The 19,344-nt window shown below is 36.7% G+C and overlaps 1 protein-coding gene across 1 annotated transcript in view; it reads left to right on the top strand.

The window, feature by feature from the left end:
* The first annotated feature begins 603 nt into the window (after positions 1 to 603).
* Positions 604 to 19,344, top strand: part of LOC123868687 (neuropeptide SIFamide receptor-like) — a 124,433-nt gene continuing 105,692 nt past the window's right edge. Inside the window, exon 1 of the mRNA XM_045911238.1 lies at positions 604 to 1,314. Coding sequence (XP_045767194.1) covers positions 807 to 1,314 — 508 coding nt within the window. The 5' untranslated portion in view covers positions 604 to 806. The remainder of the gene's footprint in view (positions 1,315 to 19,344) is intronic.

Genomic DNA, 19,344 nt, shown 5'->3' with positions numbered 1-19,344 from the left:
TACCACAAAGCCGTTAAAGTCTAAATATTAGTCAATTTTATCCTTTGGTGACTTGAATATAGTCATGAAAAAATTTAGGGGAATACGAAAGTAATTTGAAAAAAATGCCATCATATTTGTATGAAAATCTGCATTCATTGGTTAAATAATTTTTACGTACGTAAATTCGTTGGTATTTAAAAGTTATATTGATAAAGTTCGTATACGTGAATCTAGCAAACTTTTAACCAGGTATTAAAATAGTCACAAACGTAAATCTAACTTTAATTGAATCGTACACATCCTACGCGCAGCAGGGACGTACGCGTTAATAGAAATTCCCAACAAAGTGGGAATAAAATGGAAGTCGAAAACTCGATTAAATGGCACTATGATTAAAATGCATGAAATGCTAAGCTTTTACCCGGATGCGTTCCATCCGACCTCCAAACCAATTGCAAACAAACTTAAATAAACATGAACCAAGCGAAATTCTACTCTATTTTGTTACGTATAACGTATATGCTAAGTGCAAGTGTCTAGTTTTAGTAGGCACCAAAAATGCACATGCGTCCAAGTCTCCGGCGTAGAGGCTCTACGCTCAGAAGGCGCGCGATCGCCGAAACAGCCGCGCGTAGAACCGCTACGAATGACTCCCGCACAACTTCGGAACTTTTAATACTTTTCTATCGTACTATTTTATGTGCTGTGCTCGTTTTTATTTGCCAATGTTTGATGTGTGTTGCAACTTATAAAATAATACTACAAGTAATTTGACAGTTATAAAATTTATAATGACTTAAAAATTAAAAAAAATTGTCAAAATCATGGCGCCGTTACGTGTTTTGAGTGATTTCGATGACTATCAGAACTTTTCTACACAACCGAGTGAGAGACATCATTTGAGACACAGAAATCATTCCCGGGAACACTCGAGGAATCATTTCATAGATGTCATGTCGAACTCTATTATGGAGGTTATTAATACAAAGTTTATACCTGATAATAGTGTGTTACCTGATTTGGAGCCGCTGTCGACTCATTTGGAAGATCACCCTTTGAGGGTGAATATAACGCTGAACCGGTCGGATTTTGGTGTGATTGACAATGATTTCATGTACAGACATAGCGGGGCGATGACTGCGGTGTATTGCGTGGCTTACTTGCTAGTGTTCGTGGTGGGTTTGATCGGGAACTGCTTTGTGATCGCGGTGGTGTACCGCTCGCCGCGCATGAGAACTGTGACGAACTTCTTTATCGTGAACTTGGCGGTCGCTGATATCTTGGTGATCGTTTTCTGCCTGCCCGCTACGTTGATGTCGAATATTTTTGTCCGTGAGTATTGCTTTTGATTATTATTAGGCATAACTTTGCAAGTACTGTAGTTTAAATCAATTTGGTTAGGCTTTGAAGCAACAAAAAAAAAAACTGATTTTAAACGTTATCGAAAAATTAAAAAAACTAAATTACTGCATGCAGTTTAATTAAGTTCACGTCAATATAAATAAATCGATGATTCACCACCAAAGCTAAAGTTAATTCAAATTAATTATTTGTTAGTTAATTTTGATAACGAACGTTACAAGTCAGTTTTAATGAATAGTACCTAGAATTGCAGTAAGTACCTAAATGTTTTCGTACGACCTAGGTTTTTTTTTTTGAAATTTTTTAAGTAAGAATGATTTAGTTTATAAAATGGGTACGGGCCGTGCGATCTATGTCCAGCTGTGGACATAAAAGTAGATCTGACAACGACGAATTATGTATGGGCCATGCCAGTTCACGGCCAAGCATTTGTCATTTTCACCCGGACTGGGTAGAGGCGCGATATGAGATGTAAACTAAATTTACTCTTATATCACCGTTGCATATGAAAACATTTCTAAACGCAGTCAACGCGAGCTGTACAACTAGAATAGAATAGAATAGAATAAAATTTATTCGTTGAAACCGACACATATGCATAGTATTACAAATAATGACGCTTATACAAAACTAAAAATAAAAAATATAAAACCTAAAATGTAAAATTTAAAATATAAAACTTAAAAACTAACTTAACTTAAACAGTGTATTATGTGTCGTGCCAACGAAACTCACGTCTTTACTGATATTCATCATCCTTAATTTAGGCAATGGTCCTCCACGTTGGCCAAATGCGACTTGGCAGGCATCACACACCTTTGAGAACTTTATCGAAAACTCCTAGGCTTGCAGGTTTCCTCAAGATGTATTTTCACTGTTAAAGCAAATGATATTTGAACGCAAATAGCTACGAAAAGTTAGAGATGCTTGTCCGGGATCGAACCCCCCAATTCCCGATTAGAAACTGTTTCTTATTAGTTCTTTTTATTTTTTGAGAAAAACTCCTAAAACAAGTGTAAATTTAAAATTTATAACACTCCCGACAAGTGAAGGTTACAGTAACTACAAAAGAGTTGATAGCTTTCAAACGGCTGAACCGATTTTCTTGGATTATAGCTAAGAACATTCTCGATCAAGCCACGTTTCAAACAAAAAAAAACTAAATTAAAATCGGTTCATCCGTTTAGGAGCTACGATGCCACAGACAGATGTCTCTTTGGGTCGGGAGTTAAAAAATTACAGATAAAAATTATCGTAAAAACAATATTCACGCCGAGATTGGGAATCTAACAAAATACTAATGGAAAGGAATCAACAAGAATTCCCGGAGCGTTTAGTCAGCATTCCAACCGTGCCTAGACAAATTGATAGGCTCTGTTGGCTGACAGATTTATTGATATCGCTCGTATAATACATTTGGCAGTTTTCCTTGTCTTTCCAGCGGTTACGTCCCGGATTAAAGAGGTTAGGGATTACATCCGGGAGGCGGTTTGTGACGTCAAAGATTCTACATGAAAATCTTGGGCACTTTGCACCCGGCGGCATGGACATTTTCATTGACCTAGAATCATGAAAGGCAAGAAGTAATTAAAAAAAAAGTTTCATGGCAAAAGTAAATGAAAAAATCTGCAAATCGTTATATCAATTTTTTTTTTTACAAAGGTATACATTAAACTTATACTTGCAGTTGGAGATAACAATACACGTATCCTTCCAACTGAGATGTGCTGGTTTTTATCTTTTTCTTATCTCCTGATATTTTACCAAAATTCCAAACCATAATTTGAAAAGTTTTGAACTTTTATGCGGATCTCGTTTTCTAGTCGAGTTGTATGCAAAAGGATTTGGGAACCCACCGCATTATTATCCCAAGAGCACTCCTAGTATTACATAGAAATTAATGGAAAGGGGTCACGACCTTCAGCAATGAATTTATATCTATGTCTATACTAATATTATAAATTTGAAAGTGTGTTTGTTTGTTTATTAGTCCTTCTTTCAAGCCCTAACTAACGGCCGTATTCACAATCATTACTATGAGGTCTCACAGTGCGCTCGAACGCATAGTGCAGGTTCCACCAATCAGATCATTGTAAATTGACGAGACACAGTCATCTGATTGGTGGAACCTACACTATGCGTTCGAGCGCACTATGAGACTTCACAGTAACGTTTGTGAATACGGATGTAAGCAACCAATCGACTTGATTTTTGGCATAGACATAATAAAAGTACGGAGAGTAACAGAGGCTACTTTTTATCTCGGTAAATCAAACAGTACCCACGGGAGTTTTCAAAACCTAAATCCACGCGGACAAAGTCGCGGGCATCAGTTTGTACGACTATAAATAAGAAACCCCACTATATATAGTTTCTTCCTAGCTTTAGCTTTCCTTAGCTAGTGCGACTATATAAGTCGCACTAGCTCATGCCCACGACTTCGTCGGCGTGGATTTAGGTTTTTCAAATCCCATGGGAACTCTTTGCTTTTCCGGGATAAAAGTTACCTGTCTCAATTTCTGGGACGCAAGCGACCTCTTGACCGAATTTCATATAAATCGGTTAAACGGATGGGCCTTTGAGAATCCCGTGGAAACTCTCTAATTTTCCGCGATAAAGAGTAGCCTACCTCCGTCGCCGGGATGTAAGCTAACTCTGTACTTTTTATCAAAATCGGTTAAACTGTTGGGCCGTGAAAAGCTAGTAGACAGACACATTTATAATATTAGTATGGATAAATATTTGTACTATTTATACAATATTCACTGTTTCTCTTCCAATAGCAGTTTTTATGTTCACTTATCTCGTCTCCGCACAGTATCACAGCATCAGAGAACACACAACAATCCCGCTTTCTATTTACGACTCTACGGCTCGGCGTTTACCCGTATTCTATGCTTAGTATGAGATTTTGTATATCTCACCAACGTTGATAGTATTCGAGTGTCGAAACACTTCAGCGTTTAAGTAAAATGGACCTTAAGTCCTTTGTTTTAAAGCTCAAGTTTATCTAGAAATCTGCAGTCAGCGCTGCAGGCGGAAACGTTGCGAAATTAAAATCAATGGTAGGTACCTAATGATTTTAGGCTTATTGCATCATTTATTGACATAATATAATACTGTAAATAGCGGGTATATATATAAACACAATGACTATTACGATGATATTGAATTTAATGCTATTTCGACCCAGTTGCCATCATCAACTTCACATCATAATATTATTAAAAGTGGTACCTATTATTTACATTATAAAAATCAGTCGTATTCAATTTTTGACCTAAATTGAAGGATGGTAAGGTCTATTTGTTTTAACGTTATTGTGTTTTGACTCTCGAATTCGATCAACGTTGGTGAGATGTAAAATTTCGTACTAAGCATACAGAAATAACAGCACTATTACTGGAAGGACACGAATAAAATACAACCGTAATATTGGCGCGATTGAAGATGCTTTCTCTTGTATTTGGCGAAGATTTTTATAAGCTACATTATGGAAGTGTCGTTTCTTTTCTTTGGTCACGTATCAAGACGTGACGAAGTTTTGATTGAACGTCTAGTAGTTCAAAGAGAAGAAGTAGATCGTAGTATCAGTTTTCCCCTCCACTTTTAATATGGGTTCCTTCAAGTCAAGAGTGAATAACCATCTTCTAGGCAAGCGCGCTCCATCTTAGGCTGCATCATCATTTGCTAGCAGATCTGATTGCAGCCAAGCGCTAGCCTATAAATTAAAAAAAAAATCATGAGATTTAGTTTTCTTACAAATCTTTGAGCCAGTGTAACTTTGAAACTCTACATATTTTAGGGAAATCTGACAAACCACAGACCTATGCCAAAGACACAGATATTTGTTTTTTAACCCCCGACCCAAAAAGAGGGGTGTTATAAGTTTGACGTGTGTATCTGTGTATCTGTGTGTCTGTGTATCTGTGTATCTGTGTGTCTGTGTGTCTGTGTATCTGTGTATCTGTCTGTGGCATCGTAGCGCCTAAACGAATGAACCGATTTTAATTTAGTTTTTTTTGTTTGAAAGATGGCTTGATCGAGAGTGTTCTTAGCTATAATCCAAAAAAATTGGTGCAGCCGTTTAAGAGTTATCAGCTCTTTTCTAGTTTTCTTGTAGAAAAGAAGGTTACATAACCGTTAGGTTCATAATATTATGTCAATTGACAAATGTCAAGCTGTCAAGATGGACGTTGCCTTGATACATAATTATCTATTTATTTGAAAATGATTTTTTGGAAAACTCAGATACTTTGGCTCGTAGGCGCGGAATAGTCCAAGAAAATCGGTTCAGCCGTTTGAAAGTTATCAGGTCTTTTCAGTCTTTTCTAGTTACTGTAACCTTCACTTGTCGGGGGTGATATAAATTTTTAATTTACACTTGTTGAGTTTGAGTTTGATGAACTTTAATTAAATATGGTCTTTAACTAAGGCATAGATTTTTAATTCAGTACCTACCTACTTACGACATAATAATATATAATAATATATATATTCCTAATTCTGTGAATATAACATAATATCTTAGATAATGCTGTCTAATATCTTTCTTTTATCCTCATACAAAATCAAGCTCAAGCAAAAATAACTCATTGAAAAATTAAATTTTCTGCACTATAAAAATAACCTTTTGTACCTGTTTTTAAAACAGTTTTTCCTTCAAACGCATTTATCCATAATTCCAGTAGATTCTTGCTCCGTAGGTAAGCGGTCTTGGGAAAAACGTCCAAAGGAAGGAATTCATAAGCGTTCGTTTTTTAACTCGCTAAAAATGATAAAATCTTCTATCTCTCTACTTACTTCTTAGAGCACGTCTACGGCTACTTTGACATAAATTCTCGGATGCAACTTTGATTTTTGCGAGAAAGCCAAGTCTAGGAAACTTTTTCGCTGAGATCTTAGAATTTGTGTCTGCCTTTTGTACTTGCTATACGAGTAGTAGTCACAGAATAGATAGCGGAGTCCATATATTTTGTGGGACAAACATACTTGTCTGAAAATTTAAAGGTAAAGTTAGAAAGTTTAAGCTTGGTTAACTTTTAAGATGTACTTAGAAATTGTAAACAACTTTTTCACTTATTTGTTGTGCTGTCTTACTTTTTATTTGATCTCCTAACAACTACCTAATTCTAGACTCTTCAGGATGTGTGCGAGAAACAAGATATTTAATTAACCTGAATATCTAAACGGGTTAAAGGATGGACTGAAATCAGACAGGTCGTCAGTCCCAATGCCACTTTGTAGTCGGCAGGAAAATGTGAATTGGTATATGTATTTGTCATGCATATCACGCATTGTAACAAGGTAAGTTAAAAATTAATAACACCCCCGACAAGTGAAGGTTACAGTAACTAGAAAAGCAGTGATAACTTTCAAACGGCTGAACCGACTTTCTTGGATTATAGCTAAGAACACTCTCGATCAAGCCACCTTTCAAACAAAAAAAAAACTAAATTAAAATCGGTTCATTAATTTAGGAGCTACGATGCCACAGACAGATACACACGTCAAACTTATAACACCCCTCTTTTTGGGTCGGGGGTTAAAAAAATCATTATTCAAGGTAACTTCGTACAAGATTCAATTTTTTACGTTCATTATTATACCTAAGTCTTATTTTAGGTATTTTTAGATAGGTATAGGTATTCGTATTAGGTACTATTCATACTCACACTAGTGTTATAAATGTGAAAGTGTGTATGTCTGTATGTTACCTTTTCCCATCCGTTAAACTGTATGTATATTTTAACAGTACAGACACAGCTTGCATCCCGGGAAAGTAATGAACTTTTTATTATCCTGGAAAATCAAAGAGTTCCATGATCATATAGTAATTCTATAGCGTATCAGGTATTTTATTTTGCCAGAGTTGTGTAATATGAAATTACCTACATGATATTATATTCGTGTTATTTTATATTACACAATATTCTGTACTCAATTACCACATGTACGAACAATAGCTTCTAACATCAACAATCCATAATAGATAGGGCTACATTGTGTTTGTTCATACGCCTTCACAATAGAGCTGGCTCTCCCAACATCAATTATCGCCATCTAAATATCTGCGGCTATAAGCTATAAATATAGCTATGAAAATAGGTATTTCAATGTAAACAGAATGATAAGAAGTTACGTCGCTTATTGACTTTAACAGCCGGCGGGGTTGAAAGCTTTTGCTTAGATCGTATTCAAGAATGCCAATCTCACATTATTTACCTATCGAATATAACTTGATGTTCTTTAGCCTTTGCTAAATACCATAAAACTATCACTGCACTTTTTAGATTTCAAACTCGTCTTTCCCCTCTTGACTTCCGTGCTGCAAATGTTCATGTGCGGCGGTAATCACTTGCCAACAGGTGACCTGTCTGTTCGTATGCTCGCTAATTTTATTTAAAAAAACTGATATAGTTTTAGTTTACCACTGTTTTGACTCTTTGACCTCTTAAAAATATCACAATCCAGACTAATATTATAAATTCGAAAGTGTGTCTGTCTGTCTGTCTACTAACTTTTCACGGTTTAACCGACAACAGTTTGACAACACGGTTGACAACACGGTTTTCCAACAGTTTAACCGATTCTGACGAAATTTGGTACAGGGTTAGCTTATATCCTGGGGACGGACATAGGCTACTTTTTATACCTGAAAATCAAAGTGTTCCCACGGGATTCCTAAAAACCCATCCGCTTAACCGATTTGTATGAAATTTGGTACCGAGGTAGCTTGCGTCCCTGTAATTGACATAGGCATTTTATCCCGGAAAATCAAACAGTTCCCACGGGATCTTTTAAAACCTAAATCCACGCGAACGAAATCGCGGGCATCCTCTAGTACAAAATAAGTCATTTCCACGTTGCAGCAGTGCCCTCTTACAACAATCATATTATTATAATAGACTGATGGATGCGCTGTCGGGTAAAAAGTTTTTAAGAATAAAACAAGTGTAAATTAAAAATTTATAACACCCCCGACGATCCAAAGTATTTGAGTTTTCCAAAACATCATTTTCAAATAAATAATTATGCATTTAGCCAACGTCCATCTTGACAGCTTGACATTTGTCTATTGACATAATATTATGAACCTAACGGTTATCTAACCTTCTTTTGTACAAGAAAACTAGAAAAGAGCTGATAACTCTTAAACGGCTGATCCAATTTTTTTAGATTATAGCTAAGAACACTCTCGATCAAGCCACCTTTCAAACAAAAAAAACTAAATTAAAATCGGTTCATTCGTTTAGGCGCTACGATGCCACAGACAGATACACAGATACACAGATACACAGATACACAGACACACAGATACACAGACACACAGATACACACGTCAAACTTATAACACCCCTCTTTTTGGGTCGGGGGTTAAAAACAAGAGATAAGTCTTGTATTTATAAATAGAAATAAGTGTCTTCAGAAAAGGTGTTAAACAATTTAAATCCGAGAAGCCCGTATAATATTCCGTGTGACCCACTAAACTCTGGGGTCGTAATGGCCGGGACCGCGAAAGATCATTATTAAAAGTTTCACTCAACTCGCCAAGGTTGCGGACTTACTTTAACCGGAGAAGTTTCTGGCGACATCAAATTAAAATGCAACCACTAGATTTATATCTTTTTAAGGGAAATTCGATGACCTCCCTGGCGCAGTGGTAAGCGCTGTGGTCTTATTAGTGGGAGGTCCCAGGTTCGATTCCTGGCAAGGATTTAGAATTTTATAATTTATCAGGTCCGGTCTGGTGGGAGGCTTTAACCGTGGCTAGTTACCACCCTACCGCTATAGCCGTGGTGCCAAGCGATTTAGCGTTCTGGTACAATGCCGTGTGGAAACCAAAGGGGTATGGGTTTAATAAAAACTGAAAAACCCTTCCAGGTTAGCCCGCTTCCATCTGAGATTGAATCATCACTTACCACCAGGTGAGATGGCAGTCAAAGGCTAACGTGTAATTTAATTAAAGACAGGTGTAACCAGAACGCTAGCAAAACGGATGTTTGTTGGTCTGTCCGCCCCTTGAATAACCCCATGTTGTAATCTAGTGGGAACACCGACGATAGGAGTTGATTCCACAGTTTGCATGTGCTTGGAAAAAAGCATGACAGAACGGGTGGTCGAAGTGCACCAGGCGCTTAGGTGGTGAGAGTGAAATTGCTTGTGGTAGCGTGCGGCATATTACAGGATAGCTATAAAGTTTTAGAGTTCAAATTCCCAAACTCACACAAATTCAGTCAGTAATTATGTAACTACTAGCTGATGCCCGCGACTTCGCCTGCGTGGATTTAGATTTTTAAAAATCCCGTGGGAACTCTTTGATTTTCCGGGATAAAAAGTAGCCTATGTGCTAATCTAGAGTATAATCTATCTCCATTCTAAACAGCCCAATCCGTCCAGTAGTTTTAGCGTGAAACACACACACACACACACACACACACACACACACACACACATACAAACTTTCGCCTTTATAATATTAGTGTGATATCAGCTCAATCTAATACGGGCTAAACGTTCGGAATTCCTCAGTTCCCCCGTATACCTGCAGGCTGCAACTTTGCAATTGTTGACAAACGGTACTCAGAGCTGTATAGTTGCATAACTTCGCTGCTCCCAGCCAACTTCGGGAATCGAGGCCGCTCGGGTAACGAATTGAACCAAATCGAATAAAATGTTATGCGAAATAGCTTTTCTAGTTCGAAAGTCAGGATATTTTTAGGGTTCCGTACCTCAAAAGGAAAAACGGAACCCTTATAGGATCACTTTGTTGTCTGTCTGTCTGTCTTTCCGTCTGTCTGCCTGTCCGTCTGTCAAGAAAACCTATAGGGTAGGTACTTCCTACTGAAATTTAATCGTATTAAAAAGTTTCAGGTATACAGGTTTCCTTACGATGTTTTGCTTAGCCATTAAAGCAAGTGATATTAATTATTTGCTTAAGATGCATATAACTTCGAAGTTAAAGTTGAGGTACAAGCCTGGGATCGAACCCCCAATCTCTCGAATAGAAAGGCTACCGAATACCTATAACTAGGCTATTAACGCTCTTACGTCTTATGTTCTACTGTATTATTTTTAAACACTGAGTGCTACCGTTTGTTGATCCAAATACATAAAAAAAAACTAAATATGTTATGTGGTAAATAGCTCCCCAAATATTTATAAGTCAAATAGCTTGAATATTATAAAGTGCAATAGCACTGTTAAAATTTTACGATATTTTTAACTACTGAGATAGTTACAGACGCTATAAAACACTGTAAGTGCTTACATGGTAATCGCAGATCAAATTAAAGAACTCTATAAATATGACGACATACGGTCAATAAAAATGACAATAACATTAATGGATTAGCCAGTGCGTGTGAAATCTTGGACATAAGATTTTTTAACTCTTTATTACCCGTTTTCTCCCAAAACCAGCATGATCCAAATTTTCCTCTCAATGTTGGGAAAAATACGCAGAGAAACTTTAGGCTTTTATAAAATAATGAAGGTCTGGCACGCGTTGGCTCTCTCACTATAACCAAATGAACGTAGCGCTAAAACGTATCTACTTCATTGGCTGGGCAGCGCGAGACAGAGAACAATATCTATACTAATAAATAAAATTGGAATGACTGTTTGTAATTTCGAAATAACTACCGCATATTAAGGTCATATGGTTATTTGAACGAAACTATAACTGAATCACACGTTTTTAAATTTTTTGTCTGTCTGTCTGTCTGTCTGTTTGTCTGTCTGTCTGTTTGAAAAGGCTAATCTTCGGAACGGCTGAACCGATTTTGACGGGATTCTCACAGAAAAGTTGAGAATTGACCAGGGAGTAACATAGGCTACTTTTTTAACCGTCTTTCAAAAAGGGAGTTGTGTTTTTCTACCTATGTACACCGACATCTCCGAGATTTCTGAACCGATTTGCGTCATTTCTTTTTTAACCGATAGAGGAACTTTGCGATATTGTTTCATAAAAAATTTGGATTCCAACTCCGCAATCCTGATGCTGCAGGGGATCTGACCAATCCACGCGGGCGAAGCTGCGGGCATCAGCTAGTTGTAAATATACAATGTGTACCTAAGATATTTCAGTCAGTGTTCCACGTCAAGGGTTTTAGTGAAAAGTATTTTTTTCTGGAGTTGGATTGACAAAATTACATTGAATTTAATCAGTTATTTTCGAAAAAAAAATACATTTTTCATCTGTCTCTCCCTAAATATAAATTAGCAGGCAAGGATATTCCGCCAGAAACTGACTAGCTTTTTTGTTTTTCCCAACTGTAATTTATTGTAAATTACCTTTCACTCTATTTTTTTTTTTCATTTTTGTACCTAAGCGCAGTTTTATACCCGATTATTTGGTTCTGTACATGAATTTTATAATGGGTGTGAACGTTTCTTTGGAGACCGTTGTGGTTTGTGTGTTTTATGTGGGTGTGTCATGTTGTTTTACTTTAGTACCTCCAAAATAAAACAAAAATAAAATAAAAATAAAATTGAACATGCCATAGAAATAGAAGTATGTTTGGCAGTCTGTAGTTACTAGTTAGTAGATATAGCCCATCCTTAAAGTTCAACAACACGATGTAATACAGACTACAAGTATTACTATTTTTATATCGCTCTACCAAAACACCAGTCAGAGCACGACAAAAAATATTAAAAGCTCGGGAGATCAAGTTATAAGTGATTTCATAATGTCTAAGCTCTACGTGAGCTGCGGGGAAATTACGTGATTTGAAACTTAATCCTATTTTACTTGAGTCGCGTTTTGTAGCAAAATTGTAGCAAGATTTGAGGTTATTTTTAGGGTTGAATATTTCAAAAGGAAAATGGGACCCTTATAGGATCACTTCGTTGTCAGTCTGTCTTTCTGTCGTATCTGACAAGGGAATCAAAACCTATAGGGTACTTGCCGTTGTCCTGATATCATAAAATGTGGCAGGTAGCAATGTCTTGTTAGCACATAAGTAAAGGAAAAATCCGAAATCAGTGAATTTTTAGTTAGACCACCAAAGAAAGTTAAAAAGTCTTATTTCTTGTACGATGGTATCTATACCTCGCTATATCTATCTATCTATCTGTCTGTCTGTCGGTCTATCTTTCTTAAACTTCTTAACTTCAAAGGCCGTTCAGCGTTGTCCTGAACGGAGGGGTGTTTGCTATTTATTTATTACAGTTATCCTAGGCAAGAAAAGAGTTGATTTTGGTGAGCAAGCTCAAACATAAATCTTATTCAACACATTTTTATTTTGCACTACGAATTAAAGATAACGTTGAAATTAGTTTTTACTAACAAACTTCAATTTTAAGAGAGTAAAAGTTAACCGAATCAATTATTTAGCGGTCAGTTGCCCCTAGCCCATTAGTTACGGCTTGTTCACATAGTGCGAGCTACAAGCGGCGAACATCGGATATGCTTAGATGACATACATGGCACCAGTTTTTATTTCATAAATCTAAACATATAAAAGGAAAAGATAACTGACTATCTACTCACCGCTCAAATTTCTGGAAGGATCGGACTGAAATTCGGCATAATTTAGCTATAATGACGTAGATATCTGTAAAGAAAGGATTGCGCTCGTCACGCTGTAGCTGTCAAACTATCGTAGTAAAGCCCCTGGTCTATAACTGTCTTAGCAGCAACTGGCAACTATAAACCAGCCTTAAGTAAAGCCATGAAATTCTCTATCAGCACTTTAGCGAACAAATAAAAGTTAGAACTAGCGTCTGATAAATTTTTGTAAATGCAAAAGTTTTATTTTGTAAGGAATTCCTTCAATTTGGTGCCAATGTGTGGTATCAAATCGATTCTATTCTTCTGAACCACAGAACACTTGTGAACTAAATCAGTTCGGTGGTAAAAAGGGATGAACCATTGATGTAGAGGAATATCTTCGTTTCGTGGGGATGAACCGATAAGCGTTTATCCTCCTAATAACAAACACAAAAAAAATGTTTCTACCTATGTCCGTTATAGACTATAAAACCATCCAACCTATGTGCCCCAAACAGGTTTCATTAGAAAGGCAATAATGCGAAGATGGTTTAAAACCCCTATTTTATTCCTTTAGGGGTTGAATTTTCAAAAATTCTTTTTTTGCGGATGTCTACCTCATAATAGCTATATGCATGCCGAATTTCAGGCCGATCCGTCCAGTAGTTTGAGCTGTGCGTTCATAGACCAGTCAGTCGGCTTCTCCTTTTATGTATTTAAATATTATTATACTTTTCAAAATAATATACCATAACTACTACGAGTATTTTTTTTATTTTTTTTTTAAGATTATTAGCCATGCTAATTATGACTAATATTCCCCTTCCCCTCCAACTAAGCGCAAAGCTGTGTTAGGAGTGTAGGTACGACAATAGTACAACGGGTAGGTTTTGAACCGCCGACCTTTCGGTTCTCAGTCCGCTCCTCAACCGTTGAGCTATTGAGGCTATACGAGTATTTGAAGGTACATACTATTTTACGATCTTTTTGCGAAAAATTGAGTGCATTTTGGTAACGGCGTCGGATTTACGTATTCGGCTATCAGAGCCCTGATAATCTAAAACAGCATGTTATTACCCTCGAAATGATTTTTACGATCCATAACGCGTCTATCTCGAGTAATCATCAATTTGACGACAGCGCGGATTTACTGCGATAACATATAATCCTTTAATTAAAACCATTCAAGCTGTTTGTTTAATCTTTCATGGATAATTTTGATCACTGTTTTATTATGAAGTGAAAATCACACTAATATTATAAAGACGAAAGTTTGTGTATATATGTGTATGTGTGTGTATGTTTGTTAATCCTTCACGCAAAAACTACAGGATGGATTTGGCTGAAATTTGGAATGGAGATAGATAATATCTTGGATTAGCACAGAAGCTACTTTTTATATCGGAAAATCAAAGAGTTCCCACGGGATTACGAGAAATCTAAATCCACGCGGACGAAGTCGCGGGTATCAGCTAGTCACTAATATTATAAAGCCGAAAGTTTGTATGTGTGTGTGTGTGTGCGTGTGTGTGTATGTTTGTTACTCCTTCACGCAAAAACTACCAGACGGATTTGGCTGAAATTTGGAATGGAGATAGATAATATCCTGGATTAGCACATAGGCTACTTTTTATCCCGGAAAATCAAAGAGTTTCCACGGGATTCCGAAAAACCTAAATCCACGCGGGCGAAGCCGCGGGCATCGGCTAGTGTTATATAAAATTGATAATAATATTTGACTTGATAAATATCTGGACCACAGAGTATAAGCAGAGTGTATTTTTTACACACAGAACATACGTAAAGTAACATGGAACCTTATCTTATGCTTAACTACTGGACAGATGGCATGCAGATAGCTATTATGACGTAGACATCGGCCGCTAAGGAAAGATTTTGAAAACTCAACCCCTAAGGGGGTAAAATAGGGATTGGATAGTTGTGTAGTCCATGCGGACGAAGTCGCAGGCATAAGCTATTTGTTATTAAAATATCTCAGTCTGAAGATAGGGCAGTAACGAAATTCAAATTCTCATTTCGTTTCAAAAAACTCATTTCGTTTAAAACAATAAATATTCAAAGGTAGTCTTTTAAAGAGTAAAATGCAATTAGGAACACTAAAGTTAACATTATCAAAGTTTATTTTATACCGTAGTTCTTGTCTCTCTACGAATCTCTACAAATAAATCAAACAGATAAACAAAGCAAGCTTAAAAGGATTTACCTAAGTAATAAACAGTCAAAATGACATGCATAAAAGCAATCCAAGGATTTTCGGGTGTTGACATCACATCGCATAGGTAGACATGATACCATCACATTTACCTACTTAACGTTGATTGCCTTACAATTAACTTAATTACTGGTAATGAATCAAAATGGCGCCTGGTTCAAAGACCTCCAGGTGTGCAGGTGGAATGAGGAAAATAAACAATTTACAGCCTTAATGCTTTTGTGATACGAGTTAAGAAGTTTAAGATATTTCAGTTATCTTGTTGAGAGAGCTTAGCGTAGAGCCATAGCTTTATGAAGTAAGCGATAGCTTAGTGAGGCTTACATCGACTTTAGAGTTATGTGACCGAATTTTTAAACGATAATGGCTGATTCTCACTAATTACGTATGCAGCACGTACACGTGACACGTTCGTAGTGACGCGCGTGAACCCGTAGAAATAACTCAAACTCAAAGGGGTTTCCAGTGAGAAAGCTATCTTTGTACCAAGCAGGTTATGACTGTAACTTCGTTCTTGTGGATTTAGGTTTTTTTAAAACCCCGTTGATTTTCCAGGGACAAAAGTAGCATAATATGTCTCTCCCTGAAATGAAAGTTATGATCAGAGGGCAAAATTGGTTGAACGGACGGGTTGTGAAATGCTAACAGACAGACAGACACTTTCACATTTAGATATAATAATATGAGTGTGGATTAGCTTAGTTGTTATTAGCTTTATATGGCACTGCCGTGGCCCAGCGTTCAGGGCTGAATTTCTAAAGAAAATAACTGGAAAATAATGATTGAATTTATTACGAATAGGTAACTTATTTATAGACCAATGTTGTACATTTTAGCTATTTCTGTATTTTCTTAGTAAATACGAAAGAGTTTTTTTAATTAAATCAGAATAAGGTTTTATTTCAGGAATCTTCGGAACATTCTTTTTTTTCTCGGAATTTCTTTAACTGAAACTGTTGCAACTTATTTTGCGTAGAACTTTTTCTCTGGGTTATTTTTGTTCAATCAGAAGAAATAAGCTTATGTGGTGTGGTGCCTTCTATTCGGGAGGTCGAAGGTTCAATCCCGGACCTCTAACTTTTCGGAGTGCTTTAACGGAGAAGGCATTGTGAGGAAAGCTGCATGCCTGAGAGTTCGCCATAATGTTCTCAATGGTCTGTGAACTATACCAATCCGCACTGGGCCAGCGTGACAGACTATGGCCTATGTAATAGTGGCTCGGCGATGGGTTGATCATGATGTCGGTGTAGATTTTTTTACTGTTGAATTTATCAGAGAATTGATGTAATGGGGATATATTAGGAAGTATTAGGGTCTACCTTCCATTTAAAAAATAAAATAAAATAGCGGACAAACGAACAGGCGGGTCACCTGATGTAAAGTGATTACCGCCGCCCATAAACTGCATTTGCAATATCAGAGCTACCGCCGATGTGTAGAGTATAAATGTTCCTTGGTTGCCGGCCTTTCAGGAATTTGTTGGTACGCCCCTTGAATAACCCCATGTTGTAATCCAGTGGAAAAATCGCTGATGGAAGTTGATGGATATCCATATCCATCATCAGGCTCTCGTCACTAATTTTTTATACAACCGATGCTAGTAATGTTTGCCATGTCATCCATCCTCATTTAACATTAAGCTACAAGTTCATGACCTTACGCCCCTGTGCGTAAAAATGATATTTCTGCACAGGAACTATTAGGAGTATCGCGGTATCGTATGAACATGTTACCGGATCACATATTTGCCGACAAAACATCCATTTTACGTGTGAACGAACTCCGCAAAACAAACGGAGATATCCTATTTCAAAGGGTTCAGCCTACGTGATCAAACGCCTATCAGGTCAAAAAATATACTTATTCGTGTTCCTACTTGAGGGCGTCTGGCAGTGGGTTGCATGACACTAAGGTTGAAATCTATAGAGCGCACTTTGACTTTACATAGACTTAAGTCCCAGTTAAAACGAGACAGATTTATACCAGCGGTATAACGCTGTCTCATTTTAACAGTGTCTTAAGTCTAAACAAATGCATGACGGGATTCTTAATACTATTTCATGTTATATCATAGAAAATATTAAAAAATAGACTTTATACTTTGACGTAAGATTTAATTTTTTAATTTCTAAAATTTTTTAAAATCATTTTTTAATTAATTAAATAAGTTGTAAAATTGTAGCAATATATTATCTCAATAGAATAGATAGTGGTCGCAGTTTGTCAGGGGATGTGAGATTTGAAAAACAGATAGATGCCCGTTCGGGGCGGTTTAGGTGCAATCGAATCGCCAATGAGGAGTTATAGGTTCATACGTCATTTCGTCGCCTCACAAGGTTCTATTGAAAACATAGACTGAAGAAAGTGAGCATTGTAAAAGTACACTTTTATATTACTTAGGATGTTTTTTATTCACCTCATCATACTCAGACTTCTCTGTAAAAAGTCAGACTCAGACGGTCAATCAGACTCTACTGTAATAGTTATTTTCCTATAAAAATAGTATGCTCAGTCATAATTTGTGTAGTAGAAAAACATTTATGTACTTAGTTGAAATTGTTTCTTAATGAGTGTCCTAAAATAACCTAAAAATAGCAATAATCGGTCAAAATATTAGTAGCGTGAGTATCAATCACTATATATTTTCATCTTTATTATTTCTAAAAAAAAACAAACTAATAACGTTGTTAAACTATAGTTACAAAATCCGATTGGACGTTTAAAACATTAAATTTAAAAAATTCGCCGTTAAATTTTGTGTTTGTCCTGCAGATGTTTACGTATCGGCAAACCCGATAGCTAGAGTAATTCGGGCTTGAATTTCAATAGTTGCAATATTATACTTTTGTAAAAATATACTTCATAGGTATATATTCTTCCTTCATAGGTGCAAATTTCATCCATCCACGCGCCTACCCACATACCTACCTAGCCTGCGTGCACCCACACCCACAGTTAACAAGTGTAAATTAAAAATTTATAACACCCCCGACAAGTGAAGGTTACAGTAACTAGAAAAGAGCTGATAACTTTCAAACGGCTGAACGGATTTTCTTGGATTGTAGCTAAGAACACTCTCGATCAAGCCACCTTTCAAACAAAAAAAAAAACTAAATTAAAATCGGTTCATCAGTTTAGAAGCTACGATGCCACAGACAGATACACAGATACACACTTCAAACTTATAACACCCCTCTTTTTGGGTCGGGTATTAAAAAAAGTCAGATAAGATTCGAATAATAAGATACGTTGGATCACACGATTAAAAATAAATAAAAAGGTAGGTACTTTAAAATTTAAAAAGTACATAGTACTAAGTTAAGTAGTATTAAGTTTTCTTGTACGATGGTACGGAACCTTTCGTGTGCAAGTCGTACTCGCACTTAACCGCTTTTTATGACTTCTGGTTTTCGAGAAAGGGCCGTGATACGACTCAAGAAACAAAATACGTAGGATTAGATGATTTTTCCGCTCATCTGATTTAAGGCTGCGAGAGAAAAATTTCATCTTACGATATCACCAAGTTTCTATTTTTTCCTTCAAAACAAAGCTAACACTCGTTTCAGAGTTGACCTTATAAAGCTCTTTTTATAAACACTTGCCCCTACCAAGGGTTACCAAAGCAAAACAATATAATAGCAGGACAAAACTTTACCAGGACATTTTTGATGAAAAAATAATCATAAGTGAGCCGGAAATGATTTGATGATAATAATCATAATCATCAAACGGTCCACTATAAAGCACGATACTATTTCCTATTTCTAAATTTATTTCTTAACTCAGCCGGTTATCCTTTTTATCATTACCATTTCGCAAAATCACTTAAAATTAGTGCACGATGTATTTCGGAGAGTGTACACAAGAGCTCTTTGACCTGGCTCCTCTTTCACCTTCGTCTACTTTACCAACTGCAAGGCGTCGTCAAGGTCTGAAACTCTTCGGACACGTACGAAGCGATTTGCTTCCTCGTTTCTAATCCGAAACGTTAGTATATGGAAGGCCCTTCCGGCATCAGTTTTCCTTTCCACTTCTTCTTAATAATATGGCTACCTTCAAGTCAAGAGTGAATAGGCAACTTCTAGGCAAGCGCGCTCCATCTTAGGCTGCATCATTACTTGCTAGCAGATCTGATTGCAGCCAAGCGCTAGTCTGTAAATTAAAAAAAAACTTGGCAGCCTTACAGCTTCGATAGTCCTGTTAAGTTTTTAAGAAATTCATTCTCAAGCTTTTCATAGCATTTAAAATACAAAATATTGGGACAAAACCG

The sequence above is a fragment of the Maniola jurtina genome, chromosome 10 (genome assembly GCF_905333055.1).
Source record: "Maniola jurtina chromosome 10, ilManJurt1.1, whole genome shotgun sequence".
Lineage (NCBI taxonomy): Eukaryota > Metazoa > Arthropoda > Insecta > Lepidoptera > Nymphalidae > Maniola > Maniola jurtina.
This window is presented reverse-complemented; position numbering and strand designations above follow the sequence as displayed.